At 38.9% G+C, this 12,500-nt stretch overlaps 1 protein-coding gene across 1 annotated transcript in view; it reads right to left on the bottom strand.

Annotated features, from left to right (window-relative positions):
* The window catches only part of LOC145417401 (uncharacterized), a 109,090-nt gene extending 98,391 nt beyond the window's left edge, over positions 1-10,699 (bottom strand). The window contains exon 1 of the mRNA XM_080286079.1: positions 10,630-10,699. Coding sequence (XP_080142205.1) covers positions 10,630-10,699 — 70 coding nt within the window. The remainder of the gene's footprint in view (positions 1-10,629) is intronic.
* Positions 10,700-12,500: the final 1,801 nt, after the last annotated feature.

The following is a 12,500-nucleotide window of genomic DNA, read 5'->3' as shown; positions in this document are numbered from 1 at the left end:
AAGAAAAAATTGACCCTAAAAATAAAAAAAAAATTGGCCCCAAAAATCAAGAAAAAAATTGACCTTAAAAATAAAGAAAAAATTGACCTTAAAAATAAAGAAAATAAAAGACGAGATCCTAAAAAAAAGAAATAAAAAACTAACAAAGAAATAAAGGAAAAATAGTGTAGAAAATAAAATAATAATAATAATAATAATAATAATAATAATAATAGAAATAATAATAATAATAATAGAAATAATAATAATAATAATAATAGAAATAATAATAATAATAATAATAATAATAATAATAATAACAATTAGAAATAATAATAATAATAATAGAAATAATAATAATAATAAAAATAATAATAATAATAATAATAATAATAATAATAATAATAATAATAATAATAAATGACTCTATTGCCTTTATTTTATTTTTATTTATTTATTTATTTATTTTAACTCTTACTACATTAGAATCTTTTAAATATAATAACTCTCTCTCTCTCTCTCTCTCTCTCTCTCTCTCTCTCTCTCTCTCTCCCCGCCATTATGCCCCCTGTTATTTTTTTTCATTTTTTTTTTTTTTGTGGTAGCTCAGGATACCGGCTTCTCCCGCACGCACACAGGCACAAGTACACACAGACACGCACACACACACACACGTAGAATGAAAGAAAATGCACACACCCACACACACACACACACACATAAACTCCAACTGCACATCCACCCATTTCTCTTTCCTTTCCTATCTTTCTTTCTTTCTTTTTATTTTTTACGTCTTAAAGGGACAGCCATAAAGGGAAACTCGCATTTCTCATTTGGCGGAGATTTGACGTTGGCGAATTTGGCGCGTCACGAGGGCTCCAGCGTAACATGGCATCAGGAGGTCGTAATAAGGGAGAGAGGGACGTCTTCCGCAAATAATGGTGACGGAGACGCTCTTTATTCCGTCACGGGGGGTCCTTATTTTCTTCCCATTTGCTTAGTCTTTCTTGCGTATTTTGCCTGCTCCTCGTCCTCCTCCTCCTCCCCCTCCTCCTCCTCCTCGTCCTCCCCCTCCTCTCCCCTCTTCTTCTTCATCATCATTTTCTTCTTCTCCTCTTCTTCCTTCTCTCCTTCCCCCTCCTCCTCCTCCTCTTCCTCCTCCTCCTCCTCCTTCTTCTTCTTCATCATTTTCTTCTTCCTTCTCTTCTTCTCCTCCACCTCCTCCTCCTCTGATGTCCTTTTTCCTCTCTCTCTTTCTTGTATCGATTCTTCTGTTGTCTCTCTCTCTCTCTCTCTCTCTCTCTCTCTCTCACGTATCCTGCCTCTTCGCCACATAAAATCCACCTTTCTTTTCCTCACCCATATTCTTCCATCATTTTCCTGTCTTCACGAATTCTTACCCTTTTCCTTAAGATGTTTTCCCCACTAACTTCTCTTTTCCTTATTCTGAGTTTTCCTGCCTCTATTCTTACTAATATTTCTCTTTCTTCCCCACTTCCTATACTCCTATTGCTCTAACTTGGCCCAAAATTGCCATCTCTCCATCTTGAATTGCTGAGTTGTAATACTAGGTGAATACTTGACTACGAGGCTAGTCACGAAGAAGTGCTGTGGGAAGGATGGATTTGGTTCATGAATTTTTTGCTTTCTTTCTTCAATTTCTGTTCTCTCTCTTCTCCCTTGTCTTTCTCCTCTTCTTTCTCTTTTACATTGATATCTAAGGATGGATTGTGTCTCTCTTTCTCTCCCTGTTTCTCTCCTCTCCTCCCTCCTCTACTTCCCTCCAGTACCTCTCTTTTCCTCCACTTCTCTCCACCACCTCTCTTTTCCTCCACTTCTCTCCACCACCTCTCTTTTCCTCCACTTCTCTCCACCACCTCTCTTTTCCTCCACTTCTCTTTTCTTCCACTTCCTTCCTCCACACCACTACCTCTCCTTGCCTCCACTTCCTTCCTCCACTTCCTCCTCCACCTTTATCTTCTTGCTCTCTTCTCTCCACCTTCCTCCTCCACTTCCTCCTCCACCTTTATCTTCTTGCTCTCTTCTCTCCACCTTCCTCCTCCACTTCTCTCCACCCCCACTTCCCTCCACCTCCACTTCCCTCCACTTCCACTTCCCTCCACCTCCACTTCCCTCCACTTCCACTTCCCTCCACCTCCACTTCCCTCTCCCTCCACTTCCCTCTACCTCCACTTCCCTCCATCATCTCCCTTTCCTCCACTTCTCTCCTCCACTTCCACTTCCCTCCACCTGCCTCCTCCACGCCAGCTCTCCTTGACGGGGTAACTCTAACATACACACCGAGGTTGCATTCCTGAGAGAGAGAGAGAGAGAGAGAGAGAGAGAGAGAGAACCACGCAAACAAGGCCCTCTCAACCCCTTCAGTACTAAGACGCCATTGAGAGAGAGAGAGAGAGAGAGAGAGAGAGAGAGAGAGAGAGAGAGAGAGAGAGAGAGAGAGAGAGAGAGAGAGAGAGAGAGAGTCATTTTTACCCCCTTCTTCCTGGCTTCAGACGATTTTATTCAGCCTGGGGGATTTTTTTGGGTATGGGGGATTTATGGACATGGAGGATTTATGGGGGGATTTATGGACATGGAGGGGTTAAATCTCTCCTCTATTAATCCCTCTATAGGATTTTTCGTAAGATCAAGAAAATCGTCTTAAGGGAGAAGGGGTTGAGGGAAGATGCACATGTACGTCCTCGAAGATGTACATGTGTGTGTGGGAAAACCGTACACATACATACATACATACACACACTCATAGATTCACACATACGCACATAAACAGACACCCACCCACAGACTCTCTCTCTCTTTCACACACACACACACACACACACACACACACACACACACACACACACACACAAACTTATGCAATCAAACACACGCACACGCAAGCAAACAAACACACACACATGTACAAATGCAAATGCACACAAGTAACCAAACGCACATACACATACACACTCCTTTGCAACCTTGAAAAATATGATGATTTCTTTCAACACACACACACACACACACACACACACACACACACACACACACACACACACACACACACACACACACACACCTTCCCATTTCGTACATCGCCATCATGGGAAAAGGTGAATTCTACCGGTCACTCTCCCTTAGTAAAGAGATCCGGTATTAAAGTTGACATCTGCTTGTTATTTTTGCCCAAACAATAAGAAGAACACAAAGAAGAACAGTGACAAGAACATAATAATAATAATAATAATAATAATAATAATAACAATAATGGTGATGATGATGGTGATGATGATGACGATGATGATGATGATAATAACAATAATAATAATAATAATAATAATAATAATAATAATAATAGTAATAATAATAATAATAATAATAATAATAATAATAATAATAACAATAATAATAATAATAATAATAATAATAATAATAATAATAATAATAATAATAATAATAATAATAATAATAATAATAATAATAATAATAATAATAATAATAATAATAATAATAATAATAATAATAGTAATAATAATAATAATAATAATAATGATAATAATAATAATAATAATAATAATAATAATAATAATAATAATAATAACAATAATAATAATAATAATAATAATAATAATAATAATAATAATAATAATAATAATAATAATAATAAAGGCAGAAAAGAAGAAAGGAAGAAGAAAACACGAAGACGAAAAAATATGAAAAAAATAAAAACGAAAAAAAAAATTACTCTCCAAACACCAAAAAAAAAAACACAGTCATTCTGAAACTATTGATTGATTTTCGTTTTTTTTTTTTTAACATTAATTTTCTGGTGATTTACTGCAGAGAGAGAGAGAGAGAGAGAGAGAGAGAGAGAACAAGACTCTCTCTCTCTCTCTCTCTAAGACAACTCAATCTAAGATCAATTTCTCATCCTTACTTCATACCATCATATATCTTTTTCTCTCCCTCCCTCCCTCCCTCCTTATTTTCTCTCCATCCCTTCCCTCCTTCCCTCCTTCCCTCCTTCCCTCCTTCCTTCTACTCCTCGACTGCTTTAAGATGCGCCTTGGTCATGCAAATATACTCACATTTGCATACATATTCCTCTCCCTCTCCTTCTCTTCTCTCCTCCTTCTCCCTCCTCTTTCCTTCACCTTTCCCTCCTTCACTACCTCCTTCTTTCTCCTCCCTCCTCCTCTCACGGGGCAAGGGAGAGAAGAGGGAGAAAGAGAGGAGAATGGAGAGGGAAATGAATAATGAGAAAGGGAGATGAAGTGAAGGAATAGTAGAGGAGGAAATAGGAAGAGTGAATGGAGGGATGGAAGGGAATGGAGGGAAGGGGAGGAAGGGAGGGAGGGATTGGGGAGGAGATGGAGGGGTGGGGAGAGGGAAGGGGAGAGAAGAGGAATGTAAGAGAGAATCACCAATATTATTTTTCTCTACTAGTTTGTCGTTATCTTTCTTCCTGTGTTCTTCCTTCCCTATCTTTAATTCTCTCTCTCTCTCTCCCTCCCTCTCTCTCTCTCTCTCTCTCTCTCTCTCTCTCCTTCATCCATCATTCATTCTTCCATTCAAACATCCCTCTTTTCCTTTCCCTCTCTCTCTCTCCCTCTCTCTCTCTCTCTCTCTCTCCTTTCTTTCACCACTTCCTTTCTTCACCATCCTTTTTCCTTTCTCTTCTTCCCTTGTCGAATCTCCTTTTCAATTCTTCTATCCCTCCTTTTCTCCCCTTCGTCCCTCCATCTCTCCTTTCTCTCCCCTTCCCTCCATTTCCCCTCTCCTTCCCTCCATCCCTCTCCTCTTCCCTCCTTCCTTCCCTTCCTCCCTTTGCACAAGTCGCCATCAACATATCCTTCCTTCTTCCTTTTCCCAAATTTCCTCCCTTCACAGAACGCTCCCCTCTCCAGTCTCCCCTCCTTTTCTCTCCCTCTTTCTCCCTTCCTCCCTCTTTCTCTCCATCCCTCCTTCCCTCCATCCCTCCTTCTCTCCGTCCCTCCAAATTGTCTTCCTGTTCAAGTCATCAACATCTCACCTTTCCCATTTCACCTCTCAGTGTGGCGTCTCCCCCCCCCACCTCCCCCGCCCTAACGTGATGATCAGGGGGGGCGTCAATGGGGAGGGAGGGGAAGGGGGAGGGGCAGGGGGAAGGGGAGGGATGGTAGGTGAGATGGATAGATGGATGGATAGGGATAGATGGATGGAAGTGTGAGCTGACAGGATAAGTGGCAGGAAGTGATGGAGAAAGAGTGAAGGACTGATATCTGAGTGGCATGATAGATGGAGTGGATGGTGGGGGGTAGTGAATGGATGGATGGATAGATAGACAGATAGATAGATAGATAGATAAATAGATAGTTAGATGGATGGATGGATGGATGGATGGATGAAAGGAAGGAAGGAAGGAAGGAAGGAAGGATGGATGGATGGATGGATGGATGGATGGATGGATGGTAGGGATGAAGGAGTTGATGGATAGAGAGAGAGAGAGAGAGAGAGAGAGAGAGAGAGAGAGAGAGAGAGAGAGAAAAAAAAAATACATCCTCGGAGTGAAGTGATTAGCCCTTTCAGTTCGATGACAGAATTTTTGAGATTTTTTAAACACCTACCAATGATTTTTAATTTTTTATTTATTTATTTTTTTCGAATGGTCAAACTAAATAAAATCTTCAAAAATTCCTTTACTACACATGGGCTTTTTTTTTTTTGGGACGAATAAGGGTATGAAAATAAAGGAAAAAAATACGAGAAACTATGAATTGCGTCATTAAAGTAAAGCAGCGAAAAAGAAAACGAAAAAAAGGAACTCAAGAAAAATAGAAAAAAAATTAATTGACAAAAAAGAAGAAAAACAAGAAACTCAAAAAAATCGAAAAATTAAAAAGAAAAAAGAAAAATCGAAAAAATATTAAAAAGAAAAAAGAAAAAGAACAAGAAAAAATCGAAAAAAATATTAAAGAAAAGAAAAAGAAAAAAAGGAACTCAAGAAAAAAATTGAAATAAGAAAAAAAAAAAGACACCTCCCAAAAATCGAAAAATATTAAAAAAAAGAAGAAAAATCTAAAAAATATTAAGAAGAAAGAAGAAAAAAAAATGAAGAAAAAATCGAAAAAATTTAAAAAAGGAAAAATGGAACTCAAAAAAAATCGAAAAAATATTAAAAAGAAAAAAAGGAATTCAAGAAAAAAATCGAAAAAAGAAAAAAAGAAAGACCAAAAATAAAAAAAAATATTAAAAAAAGAAAATCGCAAAAATATTAAGAAGAAAAAACTCAAGGAAAAATTGAGAAATAGAAAAAAATAGAAAAAAAGGAACTAAAAAATTTGGAAAAATATTAAAACGAAAAATGAAGAAAAACAAGAAACAAAAAAATCGAAAAAATAAAAAAAAACAAAAAGAAGAAAAATCGAAAAAAAAATTAAAAGAAGAAAAAACTCAAGAAAAAACCGAAAAAAATAAGGAAAAAATCGAAAAAATAATAAGAAAAATGAAAAACCAAAAATCTGAAAAAAACAGGAAGATAAAAAAAAAACAAAAAAAAAACAAAAAAGAAAGAAAAGGGACTCAAAAGAAAAACCGAAAAAAAAATAAATAAAACAGAAAAAGGAAAACTCAAAGAAAAATTCGTAAAAAAAGATATATATTAAAAGCATCATCGGAGTGACGAGGTAAAGAAAAACGAGAAGAAAGTAATTTGTCGGATGAAAATAATTACACCATTACCTTATCAGTCTAATCACGGACAATTACGTACACGAAGGCAATGACGCGAAGGCTGGCTAATGGCTATTTATGGAGGGTAATTATGGACGGCCAAAGATACGGAATGGCAGGGATAATTACTCACGGCAGTGTTACCCCCCCAATTACCTGTCTATTATGTGGCTAATTAGGGTTGTTAGTGAGCCGGAAGTGATGCGGATCCGAGTTCTAACCGCCCGCTAGCTCACCTGTGCTCTAATTAACCTGTGTTCTAATTTACTTGTATTCTAATTAACCTGTGTTCTAATTACCTGTGTTCTAATTAACCTGTTGTAATTAACCTGTGTTCTAATTAACCTGCGTTCTAATTTACCTGTGTTCTAATTAACCTGTGTTCTAATTTACCTGTGTTCTAATTTACCTGTGTTCTAATTAACCTGTTCTAATTTACCTGTGTTCTAATTACCTGTGTTCTAATTAACCTGTGTTCTAATTAACCTGTTCTAAATAACCTGTGTTCTAATTACCAGTGTTCTAATTAATCTGTGTTCTAATCAACCTGTGTTCTAATTAACCTGTTTTAATTTACCCGTTCTAATTAACCTGTGTTCTAATTACCTGTGTTCTAATTTACCTGTGTTCTAATTAACCTGTTCTAATTACCTGTGTTCTAATTAACCTGTGATCTAATTTACCTGTGATCTAATTAACCTGTGTTCTAATTAACCTGTGTTCTAATTAACCTGCGTTCTAATTTACCTGTGTTCTAATGAACCTGCGTTCTAATTAACCTGTGTTCTACTTTACCTGTTCTAATTAACGTGTTCTAATTTACCTATGTTCTAATTTACTTGTGTTCTAATTTACCTGACTAATTAACCTGTGTTCTAATTACCTGTGTTCTAATTAACCTGTGTTCTAGTTAACCTGTGTTCTAATTTACCTGTTCTAATTAACCTGTTCTAATTTACATGCTCTAATTAACCTCTCTAATTTACCTGCCGAGGCCCTCAAAGGTAAGTAGAGTGGATTCTTGATTTGTACTAAAGGAAATATGATGCTCTGTCTGCTGGTGTGGGCTGATAATTCGGATAACAGCAAAGAGGAGTTATATTTTATACGGATCATTTTGGCGGATTATTTCTGTGTGATGGTGGAAGAATAGCGATGGTTTAAGTGTATTGATAACCCACAAACAAATCGCCTCCATGTCGCCCTATCCAACGCCATTTCACTGCCCTGCTCCCAGCTCACCCCCCCCCTCTCATATACCTCTCCACTCCATCCCTCCATCTCATCCTTGGCCTCCACCTCCCTCTCACCCCTCTCCACGTCAATCACATACACTCTCCTCGTCAGTCTCTCTCTCTCTCTCTCTCTCTCTCTCTCTCTCCATCCTCTCCACATGGCCAAACCACCTCAGTGTGTTTCTCCTAACGCTTCCTATCACATCCACATCCACATCCACACCACAACGCTCCTTCACTTCCTCATTTGTCAGTCTGTCTCTCCATGTAACTCCACATCCACCTCACTCACATACACTCTCCTCGTCAGTCTCTCACCCTCCATCCTCTCCACATGGCCAAACCACCTCAGTGTGTTTCTCCTAACGCTCCCTATCACATCCACAGCCACACCACAACGCTCCTTCACTTCCTCATTTGTCAGTCTGTCTCTCCACGTAATAATTTGTGTGGCAGTGAAGTATTATGCTCACTCAAGGTCTAGTGAGAGAGCAAATATAATAGATATAATTGTGGTCACTATAATTTCCCTCTCTAAGGTGTAATTGTGGACACTGTAAGGTATAATTATGGACACTAAGGTATAATTGTGGACACTTATGTATAATTATGGACACTATAATTTCCCACTGTAAGACTGTGTGGGATGATAACTGGTGTAGCAGAGAAGGATATGTTACTAATCAAAGGCTTAATGAGTGAGGTGATAAAATCTGTATAATTATCAAATATGTCATACCCTCACTGAAAACATGATTATTTTGGTAATTGATGGAGATGAGGAGAGAATTTTAGAGGTGGGGGGTTGGGTATAAATTTCAACAACCCCTTCACTACGAGAGATCGGTCGGGAGAGGAAGAAAATCGTCTGGAGGATGCAAGATGACTCAAAGATGGTCCTCGAGCGAAAGAGGTTAAGCGGCGATCTTACTCCCACCCCTCATTCCGTTCACACCGCCCTCACGTGAGCAAGATTACTGCCTGGCGAGACTCACCTGTAATTAACCTGACAGGCACGGTAAAGGTGAAAAAAATGAAAACAAAAGGATAAAAGTGCATTGCTTAAGGAACGCTTTGCATTTCGTGACATGCATACACGTTTACACTTACACACACACACACACACACACACACACACACACACACACACACACACACACACACACATACACACCTCCCACAAACCGATATACAACCACCCACATAAGCACTTCCTCTCCCACACATACTCTCTCTGTCTCTGTCTGTCTGCCTCTCTGTCTCTGTCTGTCTGTCTGTCTGTCTGTCTGTCTATCTGTCTGTCTCTCTCTCCATTCCTTAACATCTCGTCCCAGGGTTGAACAGCGTGGTATATTTCTCCACCTAGCCATCCCACCTCACCACTGCGGGGTAACCAATCCTGATAGCGCTTATCGCCTCATTATCAGCGCGCGAAAGTGGTCCTGAACTGGCTCTGGGATAGTAAAGAACAAGGATAGGACGTGTGTAAGGTCTTGTAAGAAAGTGAGAGAGGGGGATAGGAGTGGTAGTGGATGGCTAGAATTGATGATGGGATGGATGGGGGTTGATACAGAATGGATACATTTGCTTCTGTTGGTGGGACGATTGAATGAGAGAGAGAGAGAGAGAGAGAGAGAGAGAGAGAGAGAGAGAGAGAGAGAGAGAGAGAGAGAGAGAGAGAGAGAGAGAGAGAGAGAGAGAGAATTTCTGGATATGGCTTTTTAATATCCTTTTCCAAGTTACTGATGCAGAGTGTGATTGGAACGTTGGAAGGATGTATGCATTACAGAACAGGACATAAAGGAGTAATAAACAAACTAAATCGCTTAGGAAAAGGTGTTACGGAGCTTTCTTGGCCCCCATTATCCCCCTCATCCTTGGAACAACTCCGGTATTATAGTCCAATCAACACCAGATGAGTTACGAAGTTCCCTAACACTTCTTCCTTAGCGATTTATTTCCCGAACTACCCATTAAGACACACACACACGTAAACCAAGCCTGAAGAGGAACAAGTACACTACACACACACACACACACACACACACACACACACACACACACACACACACACACACACACACACACACACACACACACACACACACACACACACACACACCTTAAAATTACCCCTGACGAAGCAATCACACAGGTAAAGACTCAAGGTACACAGGTGGGCAGAGGAAGACAGGTAAGAAGCCGGAAGTGACATCAGGAATAGCCTTTGGTTCCTTCTTTATTGCAAAAAAAAAATCCAATAGTCTCGCTCAATCAAAAATATAATCACATCTTTAACAAAATAATTATAGACGTAAATAATGTGACTTAGGAAATGATCATCTTGTATGTAATTAGACAGGAGTTATATTTATTGTCAATTATCACAGTAGGTTTAATTATAGAGAGAGACGTGAAATCAAAAAGATAATGAGGTAGTGTGGAGTCTGAGGCATGCATATAAATAGATAGACAGATAGACAGATGGATAGATAGAGATGGATGGACAGATAGACATAGATAGGTAGATGGATAGATAGATAGACAGACTGACAGACAGATAGACAGAGACAGAGATGGAAGGCTAGATAGGCATAGATAGATAGACAGTTAGATAGATAGATAGACAGACAGACTGACAGATACACAGACAGATAGATAGATAGACAGACGGACAGTTACACGTTCAGACAGCGCGTACCTGTGCCAGTGCCATTGCCATTAAAAGGGATCCGCATTCGGATCCGTAGATACAGGATAAGGATCTGCATCCGGTTCCTCCCCCAAATTTAATCAATTATTTCTTGGTCCATGGCCCACCCTTCCACAAAATTTCACTGAAATTCATTGAGAACATTTGAAGATACTGTGTGGGATACTCTGGATCCGGCCCAGAGTTTACTATATCTTCCTCGGCTCATGGCCCACCATTCCACAAAATTTCATCAAAATCCGTTCATATTTTTTTTGAGCAATCTTGCTAACACAGAGAGACTAACAAGCAAGCAGACAAACAAACAAACCAAAGCGGGCAAAAACATAACCTCCTTGGGGAAGGTAAAGGTAGAGAAAGATAAGAGATAGGAACAGATAACGAAGAGGTATTATCAGTGAGAAGGTCCTGGGTATCACTGCGAGATTAATCGGAGAGAGAGAGAGAGAGAGAGAGAGAGAGAGAGAGAGAGAGAGAGAGAGAGAGAGAGAGAGAGAGAGAGAGAGAGAGAGAGAGAGAGAGAATTATGTTGAAAAATGAACAGGTAGGCCTTGCAATAAACAACAACAAGCAATTGATATGTATTTAATATTGGGATTTAAATTACCCAGTTAAATATCCAGTTAAATCCCCAGTTAAATACCTAGTTAAATACCCAGTTAAATATCCAGTTAAATCCCCAGTTAAATACCTAGTTAAATACCCAGTTAAATATCCAGTTAAATCCCAGTTAAATCCCCAGTTAAATACCTAGTTAAATACCCAGTTGAATACTCAGTTAAATACCCAGTTAAATACTCAGTTAAATAGTTCAATATCCAATTAAATGCCCAGTTAAATACCCCGACGACGTAAACAATCACTGCCCCAGGAAATGACCTTGGGAACGCCATTACACCTGTCTTTACCTGTCCTACGTGAGTAATTAGTTGGGGGAGCGGCATTTTTTTGGGTATGATCGATTTTTTTTTCCATTCGTCTTTAGTTTATCATGATTGGTAGCGAAATAATCTTGGCATGAGGAGTGAAAATTATTATTATTATTATTATTATTATTATCATCATCATCAGTATTACTCTCCTTCTTCTCCTTACTTCTTCTTCCTTTTCCTTTTCTTCTTCTTCGTCTCCTCCTCCTCCTCCTCCTCCTCCTTAATATGCAACTTAAAAAAAAACTGATTTGCAACTGGAGGAAATGATATGCAACTTTATCAATACCTGTTTTATAATTAAAGGTGTCATCTTAATTAAATCTAATGTTTGAAAAATAATACACGTTGAGATGCATTTTTCTTTGAGAGAGAGAGAGAGAGAGAGAGAGAGAGAGAGAGAGAGAGAGAGAGAGAGAGAGAGAAAAATGGAGTCAAATCACACACACACACACACACACACACACACACACACACACACACACACACACACACAGCATACCAATTACTCAACACAGTAATGATCTCACCTTTGCTACACCTCACACATCCTCGCTACACTCAGCAACAGGTGTGGGACAGGTGGAGGTGTAATTAGGCAGGTGTGGGCAGGTGTGTAGCGTTTGTCTGCCATCCTGTAACGTAGTAAATTATTCGTAAATTTATGACACGAACTGAATACTTACGGAACATCACTATATCTTTCTTGGGCTGGGAATAACTTACGCATGCTTAGCTAATACGAAATCTTACGAACTTCTTAAGATCTGGGGGAAGGAAGGACGGAATCTTACGGAATATCTTGGCTTCGTGACTGCCCCCTGCGACCCCTCCGTTATACACTTGTGTTTGTGTGAAAAAAACGTGTAATATTCGTAACCAGGATCTTACGCAAATCTTACGACGAATCTCTGAGAATTATCGTAAGCA

The sequence above is a fragment of the Coenobita brevimanus genome, chromosome 110 (assembly GCF_032717465.1).
Source record: "Coenobita brevimanus isolate Jiangsu-jjx chromosome 110, ASM3271746v2, whole genome shotgun sequence".
Classification (NCBI taxonomy): Eukaryota; Metazoa; Arthropoda; class Malacostraca; order Decapoda; family Coenobitidae; genus Coenobita; species Coenobita brevimanus.
Note: the sequence above shows the minus strand (reverse complement) of the source record. Positions and strands in the feature narration are given on the sequence as shown.